Source organism: Calonectris borealis, chromosome 3 (assembly GCF_964195595.1).
Source record: "Calonectris borealis chromosome 3, bCalBor7.hap1.2, whole genome shotgun sequence".
In the NCBI taxonomy this organism is placed as follows: domain Eukaryota; kingdom Metazoa; phylum Chordata; class Aves; order Procellariiformes; family Procellariidae; genus Calonectris; species Calonectris borealis.
This window is the reverse complement of record NC_134314.1, coordinates 68,561,246-68,577,324: the sequence shown is the minus strand read 5'-3', so window position 1 is coordinate 68,577,324 and position 16,079 is coordinate 68,561,246. Positions and strand designations below refer to the sequence as shown.

At 42.5% G+C, this 16,079-nt stretch overlaps 1 protein-coding gene across 3 annotated transcripts in view; it reads right to left on the bottom strand.

Moving 5' to 3' along the window:
* The window catches only part of PHACTR2 (phosphatase and actin regulator 2), a 144,972-nt gene that overhangs the window by 19,279 nt on the left and 109,614 nt on the right, over positions 1 to 16,079 (bottom strand). For 2 of the 3 annotated variants that reach the window (XM_075146023.1, XM_075146021.1), the window contains exons 5-7: positions 7,686 to 7,922; positions 3,474 to 4,023; positions 2,018 to 2,217 (exon numbers count right to left, since the gene is read on the bottom strand). In XM_075146023.1, the coding sequence (XP_075002124.1) occupies positions 2,018 to 2,217; positions 3,474 to 4,023; positions 7,686 to 7,922 (987 nt within the window). The remainder of the gene's footprint in view (positions 1 to 2,017; positions 2,218 to 3,473; positions 4,024 to 7,685; positions 7,923 to 16,079) is intronic. The other variant, XM_075146022.1, reaches the window with a different exon arrangement.

The window sequence follows — 16,079 nt, the reverse complement described above, 5'->3', positions numbered from 1 at the left end:
AGAGGAGTTTTACAAACATCACTTGTCATCTGTGAAGTGATAGGATAAAAATGACAAATCTACATTTAAGTGTCTTTGAAGTCCGAAACATTACACGTTGGTTTATTTATCTACTTAGTATATTTAGCAACCTGCTGCTCTTTTTCTTCAGCCTTAAATGGTTTAGTCTCATTCTCTCATCTTTTCCCTCATTCTTTCCATTTTTTTTTTCAATCTAATATCATTTAGTTCTTGTATAGTTCTTTTCATCTTTAACTAATTTGTAAATTAAAACAAAAAATACAGTTTAGAAAAGTGCTCTGAGTGCTTGTAAAGTAACCTAGGCAGGAACCCCCATGCACTGAAGCAACTTGTTTCTCCATAAAAACAGATATAGTAGGGACAAGGGCCGTGCAATTTTGCCAGCGTTAGCTTCAGCCAGCTGTGGAAGGACGAGTATTTTTCATGGCTTTTAGTCCTCCCCTTGTCTCTTGATATTCAGACCGAGGGGGCTACATACGTCCTAGGTTGGCAGGTTTTCATGACATCAGACAGTTTGGTACGACCGCAGGCTCCCAGCTCACTTTGCATGACACCGCGCTGCTGTCTGAATACATGAATTTTTGGTTGCTACCACTTTGGATCATATTCAAACCAAATGCAGAACTGCAGAAGACTTCAGCCTCTTGAGCTAGCTGGCACTTCACCTTCTGTTGCACCAGTGTCCAAGGAAAAAAAAAACGTTGGTTTTCCCTCACCCCCTTCAGTACGCAGCACTTTTGTGTTCAGGCCTTCTTCACTGCGGAGCGAAGCACCTCCTCCCCAACAGCTGCGGGCAAGGCTCTCAAGCCATGGTTTGATGATGATTTTATTCTGACATAAGGCCACCCTGCAGGTGGTAGGGGTAGGGCTGCCCTCCTCTCTACCCCTGACAGGTTGTTGTTGCACCTCCTTTGCTCCAGCAAAGGTGCAACCATGTGGTCAGCTGGATCAGGGAACTGATTCCACTGAAAATCAGCCACTACTGCAAAACCAAACATGAGCGCTGGCCCAAGGGAAAAAGGAACAGCTGGGAGCAGGGATGATGCAGAGGGTGGGCAGCACAACCTCCTTCAGCAGCAGCAAGGACTTCTGCCAAATGATATCTGGTGATGATACAGCCATGACCCCAGATGAAATTTCAAAGCTATAAACTTAGAAGTAATCCACTGTGATCTGCTCTGTCTGCTAAGGTGCTCCAATGCTTAAAAACACCCTGAACGAAGAGGAAGAAATGACTTTCAGACAGTGAAGCTGCTGACTGATGGGCCTCCTCTGTTGTCCACCCCTACCTGTTACTCCCACAAGAAACTCTAGGATTTCTAGTGCAATTCAGTTGAAAGCTACACTGGTGCTTTAACAGTAGAGGGTCATGACATGGGCAAGCCAAATCAATGGCTCACTGATGCCCTAACGAGGAGGCCTTGTTCCATCATCATGTTCTCCTGAACCTCCTCCTCCCACCTCCACTCCCATCTGCGCAATGCTTGATCTGCTCCCACCGTTGCACGGGCCCCAGCAGGTTTCTGAGCACAACCGTCTGGGAAATGGGACACTCATTTCTCAGTAGTGGTAAAATCTTAAATCATCTAAAACCATCCCATGCAGCCATATCCTCCTCTCTTTACTTTGCACTAGCACGGGTCAGGCACGCTCACATAACAATGTGCAAAAGGTAGCCTGCGACTTCTCGGTGGGATGCCCTGCCAGAGAACCAGATCCTGGAACAGAATCACCCATGGATTGATGTGCTTGCTAGCAGCTCCATCCCAAAGTATTTGCTCTCCTGAAGGCCACAAATTAATGGAGGCAGCTGCACAGAATCTCACTGGGTGTAGACGTCTTTGGACTACACTCAACCAGTAAGCTCCAATTAGCAATCTGGATGCAATCACAGAGGCTTAGTAGGCTCTCTGAGCAGCCCAGGCCAAGCATGTATATTAAATATATCTGACGGTGGCCATCCCTTCCTAGTACACCCTTCTTGTCAGGGGCTTACTTTCAGCACTTGCATTATCATCATCATCATCATCATCATCATCTGTGTACAGTATCGGTCCATCAGAGTCCGAGTCGCTGCTGTGGCTCTCTCTGCTACTTTCACCCTCAGGAGGGGCAGCCACGTCAGAAGCCTCCTCCACCGGTTCAGAGTGTGCCTGGTCAGGTGCCTCCGCTTCTTGGTCTTCTTTGGTAGCCAAACTGTCAATTCAGAAGCAGACATGGTGTCACACTAATGCAAGCAGCACAGAACACAAATGGGAGACAAACTGTATAAGCAAGTATGAAAACAAAAGTTCTGTTACTCAGATGAACTCCTCTCTTTCTAAAAAATACATATTAAAAACATATAAAGTATCTGTATGTATGTTAGGAAAAAAGGGTCAAGCACTCTGGAATGACATGCTGCAAAGCCTGTAAAAAGAAAAATCCTAATTCTTTTTTATTTCTTGTGGGATGGGACCAGTAGTACATAAAAGCTACTAAGAAGAGAAAAACAGCTCATAAAGTTGGGGGTGAGAAGAGCGAGTCGGAGAGCAGATGGGAGCGCAAAGCTTCCTGTTCTGGAAGCCTAACTCTATTTATTGTAAATACAGTTTTACTGCAGTTGAGTCCAAAATGCTCACGTCCATCGCTGATGAACATGGAAATCAGCAGCAGAGTGCTTTCTGCCTTGGGAAAATCTTTATGTAAAGGAAGGGTAGAGCGAGGGGAGAAGCAGCACAGGAATGTAATGCTGGCACAGAGATACCAGCAAGAATTTAAAGGAAAGTCTCTAGGCCACTAGCATCTAGATTAAACTCACTTGGGTTGTTACAAAAGATGCTGGTTCTCATGGCAGGGAAGACAGATTAATAAGCCAGCTTCTTTTATGCTGCCAACTATTTTGCTTAAAAAATGTAATTATGGCCTTGCTCTTGACTAGATTTTATAGTGTCTGAGACTTACACAAGGTATTAGACAGTGACAGACCAAACACCTACTAACCGAAGCCTGAAACTGTCATTTTCAAGGCTGCAAGTAAATTCAGCTATTGAATTGAGGGCTTTAGCAGCGAGATATTTAATGACATCCACGAAAAAAACCTCCCTTGTAATTCAGCATTATTTGTTGTTTGCCTTTGTGAGAGAGAAATAAAAGTGTTATCAGCTACTAGCTGAACTGCTGACTGCAGTGGTCACATTAAGCCATGCAACGACGTAGGAGGCAGGTTATGAGCAATGACCTTCTGGGGAAACATGAGGCACTGCAGGTGAATGGCTCAAAGACATTGGCAAAGAACAAATTGTGCTGAGATGCAACACTGCTCTGGGCCCCCGAGAAAAGGACACAAACCGTTACCAGTCAGCAGAAGACAGAAGAGATCCCCACGCGCCTACAGTGTCCCTTACGAGAAGAAATGTGGCTTCCTTGTCTGTGGGTCTTACCACTTACCCATGACAGCCATACCGTCTTACCTTTCTGTGTCTTCTCCACTAGCATCTGGACCACTGTCTAGGGCCATACTGCTCAGGCTCTCATCTGTGCCACGCTCAGTCTGGAGAAGAGGTTTAGTATCTGACGCGGGGACGGCTGGCCCTGCCACGCAGCCATCTGGCACATCTTGGGCATCTGAGGAGACAGCGGGCTGACCGGCTGCAGCAGGAAAAGGAGGTGGAAGTGGAGGTGGAGGAGGGGCAGTGGTGGGAGGAGGGGGGACAACGAGCTTGCTCGGTTGGTCTGCGTCCTCCGTTTCAGAAATTACTATGGAAGGTTGCTCAGGCTCGGGTTTTTCTGCCTTCGCTTCCAACCTGTTGGCTGTGGCACCTGAGGGGAAAGAAGCAGCCCCGTCTGGCGCTGTTCGTGGGGCTGACTGTTTCCCAGGTTTCTTCTTGCCCCTGGGAGTCCCTGACGTGCCCGATTTGCTGCAAGTCTCCTTAGAGGCTTTGGGATGAGATGATGTGGACGAAGGAGATGGTGATGAAGAGGACTTGGAGACTGGTGGTTTTTTTGCATGAGAGGAACTAGCTAAAATAAGAAAAGATAAAGCATTTTACAGTCTTGCAACAATATGATTTTTGTACCATTCTTTCTGCATGGATTGACCTGTGCTGATATTTAAAAAATGAAAAAATTACACTTGATGATACTTCTACAATCCTTCATCTATATGCTTGAGACGAGTAAATATTGCAGTTCAAATTTCACCTTTGAGGTGGGAAAAACTGAAACGATGAATACTTGCCCAAGAACAGTGGAGGGGATCAACCTCACAAATGGGTGAGAGTTTGATTCTAGCCTTCTGCATTGGCCCATTACAACTTGCTTGTATGTCGTCTAAAAAGTCCACCACTTATTCCAAACGTGTTTAGTGCCCTATTTAAAAAAACTGCTACCAGAGAAAATTGCCTGACCTTTTCTATTACGTGAATTTTTGGTCTGAGCACTAGGAGGACACCATGATCTTCCTTATGCTTTTCAATGAACACCTCAGGACCATTATGGATATCAGTTAATTACCTTCCACAATGTTATGGCAAGTGGTGTGCTCCTAGTTAGTGGCAAGCAGCAGAGGACAGCAAAACAAGAGGTACTTTCAGGTCCAGCTGGGCACGTCCATAAAACAGAGGCAGAAACCATTGATCTCACTCTGCACAAATGAGCTCCAGAAGGGAGGAGGCACTGAAGGCCTCCTGTGATATACCAGAGGTCTTCGTCTTACCCGTGACCAACTCAGGTAGCCTTGAAAAACGTAGTGACACAAGGTTTTGACACTAGCTGTACAATCTGTCCGGTAATGTTGCCGTTTAATCCTGTGATACTTACTATATTGAAGCATATATGTATCAATGCCCAAGTTTGCAAGAGATTTCAGCTAGCCTGCATGCCCATGTGCATTCCGGCCACATTTCTGATTGCTGTGTTGATGCACCCATCATCTGGATCGGGAGCTTCAGACTTCCGACTTTCATTTAAAAAGCAGTAAAAATGACAACCACCTGAACGATTCAGGCCTTTTCATCAAAATGCAGCCAACTCAAACACTTCTGCTGCAGTAAAAACGCATTAACCTCAAGAGAACAAATGAAAGCATTATAAAGCTACACAGCAGCCTCGCGGCTAAGCTTACCGAGTAAAACAGAAAGCTGTAATAGAAATCTGCTGAAAGGCCTACTTTACTTATAAGCATTTAAATAAAAACAAAACCCCAGCAGATTAGGACAGAACCAAAATACAGATACCGGCCATAAGCTCACAATATAAAAATAGCTTTCACAGTGAGACTGTTCTCAGTCTCAAAGAAGATGGAAAACAATTCAGAAGACACATTATACTGTTCTCTTCTGTAGCTGAATGTTATGGTTTATAAACATTTAGAGCGCTGTGAGGCTTTCAGTACTTCTGGAAAAGTCTGCAGAAAGTCATGACTTCAGGCAAACCATTGCCCCTCTTTGTGCTGCAAGGTAAGTGTAAAGGGCACAGTACAGAATCTACTGACACTGCACTAGTCATCCACATCAACTACAAATCACTGATTTACTGGCAAATCAAAAGGCAGCAAAGAAACGGTATAGGCAGCAGTTCATAATTGCAGTGGAAATAGATGGTGGCTCCAACCTGCATATTATTTAGCAGAAACCTTACTGAGTAAGTGGATGGTAGTAAGAAAGTGCTCTGGTTCTGATCCAGCAAAGCACTTAAACACAGGCTGGAGGTCAACAGAACCAGTTACATGCTTATGCTTAAGAACACCAGCATAATACAAATATACAGCCACACTATAATTGTTGCTGGGAAAATGTCAGAAGATGTTTCCATTGAAAAAAACTTACATTATTCTCAGAACCTTTCTGGACCTGCAATCAGATACAGCAACTTGAAAGATTTCTCCCAGGGAAAATCCCCCCTACACTTTCACGTGGGTCAAAAGTGCTGCTGCTGTTGTTGCTTCTGACTGGGCTGGCTGACAATTTTCTGTCATGCCTCTTTTTCAGTAGAAGATTTGAATTTTGTTTAAATGAAAAATTTCATGGCTGTTACTTGCCTTTTGGCACATGTCCATGCTTATGTTTAAGTCCCCCTTCTCCCAACTCCACTATTTCAGTTTGGAAACCTGCTGTGGTGCCCTCAGGAGAGCCACGGCTCAGTTGTTACTCATATTCATCTTCTCCTTCATGGGACTGGATCACTGGCTGCATCATGTGTTCACTTTCGCAGGGATCTGATAAACCTCTTGTACTAAATACTGCTCCTGATCAGCTCTATTTATTGAGTATTGCCCTACTTCAAATGTACGCAATGTACCTAATGTTGGAAGAAATTACCAGTAGAACATATACTATTTTATATGAGGGATATATATTGATATACTTTATACCCTTATGCTCTCAAGCATTGCATAAAATCTCAGCAAGCCTACTAAAAGACAAATCTGGAATCTGAATGTATTTTAATTTAAGAACCGAGATACCTGAGAGCTTGTTACCAACCATTGGTCTAAACGTTTCTTTATGTGATGGGTTGTTTTATTTTGGAAAGGTCTGCTGTTATAAGGTTCCTTCACCTGGGAAGAACTGAGTTTTCCAGCTGAATGTGAAATACAAGCAGCAAATTCTGGGTTTTCAAAATACTTATTCTTGTATTGTCTGATGTAGTAGGGACAGTTAATATCAAGTTAATGGATATTTTACGGCAAAGTTGTTATTGTAACTCTAGCAGTCTTGCAATGTTTTCAAACAGTCCTCTTCTGTGTGCTTCAAATATAAACGTGCCAAAATGTACAAGCTATGAAGAGGTATACTTGGAGAGAAAACTGGAGGGATTGAAGGGCTTTGAAAGACTGACAGAGGATTGAAAACACAAGGCTTGTATAAGTTGGCCAATGCATATATACAGTCCATTCATCAAAATATTGCTTGTGTTCAAATTATATCTGGATGTTCTCATTTTGGTCATCGTCTAAATTACAACCATTCAAACTTGAGATCAATACCTTAAGAACAGCTACCTATAATCTTTAATCTAGCATCACTGCTGAATTTCGGTTTCAAAGTGTACTGCTAAATACATCTGCTATGTGCCTGATGATGGATATATTCCATTTCCAGTGCATATTCAGAATCACAATAAGCCATCAACCAGCTCAGGGAAGCCTGGCCATTTCTAATGAGCTATAGTTTTTTTTTTTTGCAGCTAGAACAACTGCTACTCAACAGTCTTTAAAGACGTCTTCATGGTTTTATCCTTCACCTCTTTGAGATCTTGTAATCTTGTCAAATTAATCAGAATAGTAGATATTTCCAGCAGAAAGTTACAGCAATACCATGGTAGTTTTACTTTGGGGCAACTCATAAGTTTGGTTTCAGAAGTCACCTTTTTCCCTGCGGATTCTTCAGCAGTTCTCTGGGTCATTTTGTTGCCAGCATTCACACTTGAGCTAGGAATTCAATATAGTCTCTGATGTGCTTGGTGTTGTGCATACATTCATTAAACAGCGAAGCGATTTGTCCGCTGTCTGGGGTGTTTGCAGACAGCAGAACCAGAGCTCAGCGGGCAGCTAGCTAAAAACATCTGTGGCATGCTCTTTAGTAACGCTGCTATGTACGAAGGCAGAAGTTATCGTAAGACCAAGCCAAGCACCCCCATGCACATGCACCCACCGTAACTGGCACTGCCTGTGCAGTACTCACCAGCTTCTCGATTTGCACTGTGACTTGTTGGCTTGGGCGGTGGGAGAGGAGGCTGCTTAGCAGGAGCCTTTCCCTTTTTTTTAGCATGAGGTGCTTCGTTACTCTTATGGCTGGTGGTGGTGGAAGCAGCAATAGCATTTTTTGGTGGTAGTGGAGCTTTTTTAGATTTAGGCTTAGGCTTGGGTAGTGGTGGAGCATGGGATGCCGGTATTTCTGGGCAGTGATCAGTAGCGCTCTCTATGGATAAGAAAGTGAACAGAAGCCAACTGACACAGACATACGCCACGTAGTACAACAGCAAGCCTGACAACAATGGCTACTTTTTGCTGCTTGAGCTCTTGGGAATCAGGAGAGACTTCTTGATCTTTTGCCTCTTACTGAAGTATTATCTCAGAAAAAAATTACCGTCCGTCTCAGTTCAAGTCCTTCTCACAGAAGATTTCTGCCTGGCATTTCTCTCAGTCTCATCTATTCTAGACCTCCAAGGATCATCCTTAATGTTCGGTATCCCCAACTAGACTGCTGGCTGCAAACTAAACAAGGGAAATGCCATATTCCCTCGGCTTCTTTCCAGCCCTCTGAGATCAAGAGGCTATAAAACTCAGATTCCTGTGAATCTGAATGTGAACAGGGCCATTCTCTCAGCCATGGGTTCAAATATGGCTATGCAGCTGAAATTTTCCCCTGAAGCAACCCATTCTCCTAAGCTGCAGACTGCTTGCTCATAGCTACTTTATTTTGGTATCTTCCCCAGGGTATTTCTACTCTTCAGAAAGAGATGAAGCTAAATCAAATAGGATATCATTTGCCATGGGAATACTCTCCTCTGCTGCAAGCTCTTTGGGTACAAGACTGCACTTTCAAGAATCGGCAGTTCCTTAGTCAATGGGAATTTGGACTGTATCTACATTGTGTCATGCAATAAGAATGGCTCTGTAGAGTGAAAGAGGTAGCACTGAGGACCCAATGTCCACAATGTGCATTTTGGGAGACTTGACCTTGGACTAGCTTCAGGCTAGTTCTGTAGATTGCATGCCCAGTAGTGGTGGGAGCACAAGTGCCTGAATGTATCTTTTGGCTTAGACTCAACCAAAAGAAACCTGGCTTGCACGCTCTGCAAACCAAAGAAGGGTAAGTGGGGATGACCAGGAAATTAACTTCAAAACTGCACGCCTAATGCCAACTGTACTGTTAATGTAGGTGAGCCATTTATAGTCAACGTAAAATTTCGCAACATAATCGCTACGATTGTAAGACTAGCTGTTCCCAGGTAGGAGTCTTTATCTACTCAATTACACCAACTCTGTGCCCATTCGGTCTCAAGATAGCCTTCCCAAACCTTCCAGAAAAAGGATATTATAAAAGCAAGAGCATACCATCAGAATCATATGGGCTTTATTTGCATGTGACTAAGCACTACAGTGGTTGGGGAAGAAAGGAGCCAAGCAAATATTGCAAGGACTTCTAACACTCTCTTTTATCACTCGAGAGGAAACCAATTCATTTCTTGCAGTATGTTCCTACTAGAGCCTCACTCTTACACACATTAAATGGCTGTTCCTGGACCTCCTGTCCGTTCCCTGTTCTCTTCCTTCCCATGTAAAAGATTCCCAAGAGATAAGCAGCACTTTTTCATTTTAAGATTAGTAGATGAAAAACAAATAATGTGTTGGACAACAATGACATTCTTCATCTCAGAAACAAAGCCTTTTCAACCTCTGGCTTAAGGCTTGTTAACATGAATCTAATGCATCACCTGCAGTTATTAAAAGCAACATGCACACATATGTCTCTTCATGAACTGAAGGAATTAACATTAACTGCCTAGTGTCTTCCTCCTTTATTTCCAGCCCATTATAGACTAATATGTTTTTGCTAATGTTTTGCAAGCACCATTGCATAGCAACCTTTCAGATTCTTTTGAGCACAGATTCTCGTTTTCCAGAGAAAGAACTCTGGACCAGGGAAAGACTTCGAAAGAAGAAACAAACATACATATTTGTTACATTTTGCTCTCCTCTTTTATAGCAAAAAGCATCTCCTTGTGAAATTCTACCTACCTTCATTCAAAGTTGAAAAACTGATTTAATTCTGAAAAAGCAGGACATTTTAAAATTTTAATTCCATTAATAACAAACATGGCAAAAGAAGATAAGATTTTATATTTTGAAGATCTTGAAGGACATGATGATCAGAAAGAATTTTAAGTGTAAACAATTCTTTAATATACCTTTTACTTATGGGTCCAGCATGCTAAAATTTTATTTACTAAGAAGAAAGAATTTAAAACTTGTGTACTTATACACCATTACTGTGTTTTGTTTCCAGTCATATTAGTAGAGAAAATATTAAAAAGAGAACGATAACCTAGTAAAAAGAAAGACACCATTCACCATATTCTAAAGCAATACAGTGCAATTATTTAGAATCTCAGTCAATCTACGTTAAACTATATAACTGATTAAATGATGTGTATTAGAATTTACCTTCTGATTCAGGAAAAAAAGCACAAAATATAAGGCTAAAGCTTTACTTAGTTGCAAATAAACACATTTTAGTGACAACCAACTAATAATTTTCAAATTTTCTGCAGAGAAATAACTAAAAACTATAAATGAAAAACGAAATTGGAACAGTTCATCACCTCCAAGTTCTTGCTTGCAGACTTCAGTTGTGATTAAAACTGGCAATTTATATAACATTGATTTTTACTGAAATACCTTGCCATCTCTGGGATATCATCTTTATCTAGGACATCTCTTTCCATCCTGTTACGTACATCATACCAAAGACTGGCAGACTCTTTCTGCACAGCAGCATCCTATCTGCTCAGATAGTTACAGCTCTCATCGGGTCTTGACTGCCCCTTGATTACGTACATGCCCTTTTCTTGGCCTTGACCAATGACTCTTCTTTTTGCTCACAGCCATGAGGAAAGCTGTGGTGAAGATGATTGCCTTTGACTGTATCGACCCTCTTGGTGTCTTATTAGCTTTGTCATTTTTATCTTTGTTAGCTTCACCTTTTTTATCTCATCGGATATAAACTTGACTGCCCTCAGTGTCAGCCTGATCTTGCCCAAACTATTGTTTCTCATTTACTCTTGAGATACAGATGTCCAGTTCCTACCTGACCAGTCCACTATACCAGCTTTTGCCAGCGACAAGCCAAGTTTTGAAGCAGATGCTTTTCATTGCTTTTCCTCTGCTGCCCCTCAGGCTTTGTGAACATTCACTGACTGTCCTCCCTCAAATTCCCCTCTGCTGTGATGCCAAAGCCGACAATGTTTAGGCTGCCGGCATTGTGCTTGTTATCCTGGTCTGGTCCCCTCTTGTTTTTCAGTGCCTAATCACAGTGTCCTCTCTTTTACTGCAAGTCCATTGGAACTTTTTTGTGTTTTTCTGCATTTATGTAAGACACCACAATAAATTCCTGGTATATACATAAGTACTGTAGTAATACAAATAATTAATAACGGCAACAGTGGCTTGATCTTGAACCGTGACAGGGATGGTCTGATGTCTGTCAATGGCTCGAGATACAATTATGTTGTAATTGTACCTCCCTAACATGATTCTGCTTGAATATGGACCCTTGGTCTTCATGCCTGCTCCTTCTTTTGCATCTTTTGCCAAAACAAGGAGGCATCTGAATCAGTTCAGACCCATCTATTTGTTCAAGCCAATCCCCCTGGTACCTCAGTACCAGCTGCAATGTATTTTTATTGCTCTTGTTTTTCTTAATGTAGACATCTGTTCATCACAAACTGACCTTTTAACAAAAGGTCTCAAAAAGACCATCAGATAGGAATATCTTTTATTCACTGCTGCCTTGATCGAGATATCTGCTGTAAAAGCAATCCACCTACAAATTACTCTTTAAATAGGAAAGCAAAGCATATGTTAATGTCTCATTAAGCATTTGAATCAATTACATGTTTATGTTCAGAACAAATTTTCGAAAGGCCAGATTTTCAAGAAAGCTCACTTTGAGACCAGATTTTCTTGTTCCCAGAAATTGTGATTGGGGCCCGACTCTTCAGAAAGCTGTGTTCTCATGTAAACACCTAAATGATGGTCAGGGCTACAAAGTACTCAGGATACAACAGCTCTTGTGGGGACTTATCAAGTCTCAAAGACTTTCAGAGAGATGCCAGTGTGCCATATGCTCTGGAAAATCAGATGACTTATTTTGGAAGCTAAATGTGGAACCTGTTGCAAACTCTGGACCAAATGGACCTATGAAAATCCTGGGCATAGTTTCAGAAGCCATACATGACTGGGTTGGAAAATAAAAGAATTTTTTCTTTACTTTTGTGAACTTCTAAGGAACCGAAGGCCAAAGCTTTTCTACCCGATGCTTTTGTCATACAGTACTGGTATTTTTGTTTCTACAACTAAAGCAGTGACATGAAGCTAGCTCACGGAAAACCAGTAGTGCTGCAGCACAAGCATATAATCTACATCAACTGCAAAGCACCCTTCTCCTGGAAGACGAGCACAACTCAGTTGGAAATGTGGCCAGCAGGTCGAGGGAGGTGATTCTGCCCCTCTACTCTGCTCTGGTGAGACCCCACCTGAGTACTGCGTCCAGCTCTGGAGCCCTCAGCACAAGACAGACATGGACCTGTTGGAGCGGGTCCAGAGGAGGCCACAAAAATGATCAGGGGGATGGAACGCCTCTCCTATGAAGAAAGGCTGAGAGAGTTGGGGTTGTTCAGCCTGGAGAAGAGAAGGCTTCAGGGAGACCTTATTGCAGCCTTTCAGTACTTAAAGGGGACTTAGAAGAAAGATGGCGGCAAGCTTTTTAGCAGGGCCTGTTGTGACAGGACAAGGGGGGATGGTTTTAAACTAAAAGAGGGTAGATTTAGACAGATATAAGGAAGAAATCTTTTACAGTGAGGGTGGTGAAACACTGGAACCGGTTGCCCAGAGAGGTGGTAGATGCCCCATCCCTGGAAACATTCAAGGTCAGGTTGGACGGGGCTCTGAGCAACCTGATCTAGTTGAAGATGTCCCTGCCCATGGCAGGGGGGTTGGACTAGATGACCTTTAAAGGTCCCTTCCAACCCAAACTATTCTATGATTCTATGATTCTATTCTATTAGGAACACTATGTAAACTGGAAGTTGGAAGTAATATATGATTTGTTGTCTTTTGCAGGATGACTCTCTGCAAAATGAAACTCAGTAATTACTGAGTTTTGAGAATCATGGGTTTCCTTTCCAGCCTAGGCAGAGAGCTGTGTTTTGATTAATCAAAACCCAGGAACATTCAGAAACACGGGACAAAGGGCCAGACAAGGTGTCTTTTGTCTCCTTTTTGGACTCATTGACTGTGCTGATGCAGGTGCTCACCTCATACAAATCCTTTCATAAACTTCAGATTTAACCAGCTTCATTTTTTTGTTCCTGCTATTGCTACTAAAATTCTGTTCAAGAAAAGACCAATCCTAATTGTTAGAAAGCTTCCTTTAATTTCCAGTCTAAATGTATTTCAAGCCACTGTTTATTCCTTTCTACTTGTGCCAGCATTGTCCTTTAGACATGCTCTCTCCTGGCTATATACCAACTCGTTACATTCACCAAACGCACTCAGGCTCTCTCGGGCTCCGTTTTGCTAGGCTGAACAAGAACAGCTGTCTCATGATGCTTTTTGCAGCTCTCTCTGCAGTTTTGAATTCATCTTTCTTGAAGATGGATGAGCAGATCTGTATGTCTGCAGACTTCCAGATCTTACTTACTCTATGATTTCAACAGCACCATGTGCAAGAGGTCTTGTAACAGAGACAGTGTAGGAAACAGGAGAGGGGAGAATGGGACAGGTGTTAACATCTGACCTAAAGCAACCACGTTCAGATATTTTGCATTGGTTCCCAGATAAAAAAGGAAACAAAACCACTGACTGTCATTTTAAATTGCTAACTGTCCAACTTCTGCATAAAAAGTAAGCTGTTAAATCAAGAGAGAATACCTAAAACATCTTTACTGTCAGCTGCATACTTTTATCATTTCTTGGTCTACGGGACACTTGGAAAGTGAAAGGCATGTAGGCTTCTACAATCCCTTATACTTTCTGTATAGATATGCTCAAATAATTCAGTGCTTAGTTCACTAAAATCACGTCTACAATCTTATTTCTGGAGCCACATTAGGATATCTTTCCTACAAAAGAAAAAAAAAATAGCAGTTTTACAAATCAGGAGCTTTCCTCTGCCACTCAACTGTTGTGGGTGAAAGCCTGTGCCTCTCACGTCAGCCTACTGGCACAAGCCAGCCCGGCCGACTTGGTGGACAGGCTCTGCCCAAACACAGCTTTATCTAGAGTCGCTTTCCTTTTAAGAAGATTTGGATTCAGCCTCATTTACATAGTTCAGGTGATGAATTGAAGATATACTATTCTTAGAAGAACTGGTTTTAGCCAGCAAATAACTCAGCTGGAGTGAGAGATTCTTTGGGAGTCAGGCAAAAAACCTGTATATATGTATGGTACTTGTACCGATGATCTACAGAGCTCAGCGGTGTAGGAAGCCAGCTAGGCACACAAGAGGGAAGAAATTCTGCCTTATCTCTCACAGTGAGTGGTTTGCAGGATTGGTCTTCTGAGAGAAAGCAGGCTCTTATCTGAGATCTTGGAAGATGAGGGTTACTATCTTAAATTCAACAGGTTTTGTTCCACTTTGGGGAAATAAAGCAAAGTCCTCTGAGAAAAGGAACCTAGAAAATTTGACTTTGAAGAACATTCCTTGGTAGACAAACTAAAGTGTTGACCAGCAACGATGCACGCTCATAAGACCACAGCTTGTGCCTCCAACCTTCTCTTTTTTTGTTACCCACGAGAAAAAGAAAAGATTAAATTTAATGGCAGATTTAAGGGACAGCAGACAAAGTATAGAGGAAAGAACCTCTGAACCAACATACTAAGACCTGGAACCGTTGCCAGCTCTCATATTAGAGTTAACCTGTGGGGAAAAAACATTATGCGCATGTATCCCATGAATTCATTTGAAAACAGGACTACAAACCGTTTCCTTCACTGAAGGACATGAGAAAACCTGAGAGGATCGGTCTGCTATAAATGGCATAGGACAATGCTGGCATTTCAGAAGCTTATGTTCCATGTCACCCACAACACCCTCAGCACCCGCAACAAGAGCTCTGGCTTCCTGCAATGCAATTATTTATCAAAGCAGCATCTAACACACCTGACTGATGTTATGCAAAATGAAACTTATTACTTTTTTCCAGGCAGTATCTTGCTAATGGTTACTGAGCCTTTCACTTCTTCAAGCCCAAGCTAACAATGAAATGTGGAAGTATCTACCAGAATCATTAAAAGATTTAGCTTGCTGTGATAAAAATGAGTAAGACCTAAACCAAACTCAGATACAAACTCAGGGTTCTCTGGTACATCTGTGTGCCAGAGACGTCCTGAGAGGGTGGAAAGGAGAAAAGCAGCTCTGACACAGTACCAGGAATTTTTACAACATGCAGCACGCATGCTGTGCCAGCATGCTATGTCCCTGTAACGAGGGAGGCAAACAGCGACAATTTTCACACCTCTTCTACTGATGTGGCTTTTGGTCTCCTCCAACACTGCTGTAGGGGGCAGAAGGCAGAGAGACTCCTTGGATCCCCTTTGCGACGCTCATACTCCACCTGGAGCCTGGAGTGCTGGGGTCTGTCGACAAGCGCCACAGGTCAGGAGTCCCGGCACGATGGTTCAGCCCGGACTGCCGCCCAGGCAGCCAGGGTGTCCTTTGACGTGCTGCCTGTCTACTCGCTGCTCTCTATCCCTTCCAGGGTGCTCACAGAGAATGGCTACAGTTTAACCCCTTATTTTCTGCAAAAGATGCTAGTGACTTTTCTTAGTCAAAACAAAACAAAACAAAAGAATTCAGAACTCAACCCAGTACAAACATAATGTGAATAAACAATCTAGGAAAAAGATTTCTCTGATTTCTCATCTGCAAAGTTTTATCCATCAATTACCCGTTTTATGCAAAACTGTCACCAGCTTCTTATTACCCTGCCATAAAGGAGAAATTTCCTTTTAAACACCCTGCTTGGATGACTGACATCTCATCATTACTATAAACACTAACAGTTACACTATTAAATTCCAAAGGGAATTTTTTCACCAAATACGAAAGGCACCTCTGAGCTGACAGGCAGCAGGTAGGTACCCGGTTGATGGAACTGCCTGGCAGCACAGGGAACAGCTTTCAGGGGTCGCCTTCTTCACTCGCTTCTGCTTAACTCATTCTTACATTGCATGGCTGAGCCTATTGTTTGCCCTGTTGATACTGTACTTCTGTGGCTCGTGCTGAAACAACTTTTCCTTTAACTTCTTTTAACTCCTAACATATTCCACATTCTACTATGCGTTGCTGCCA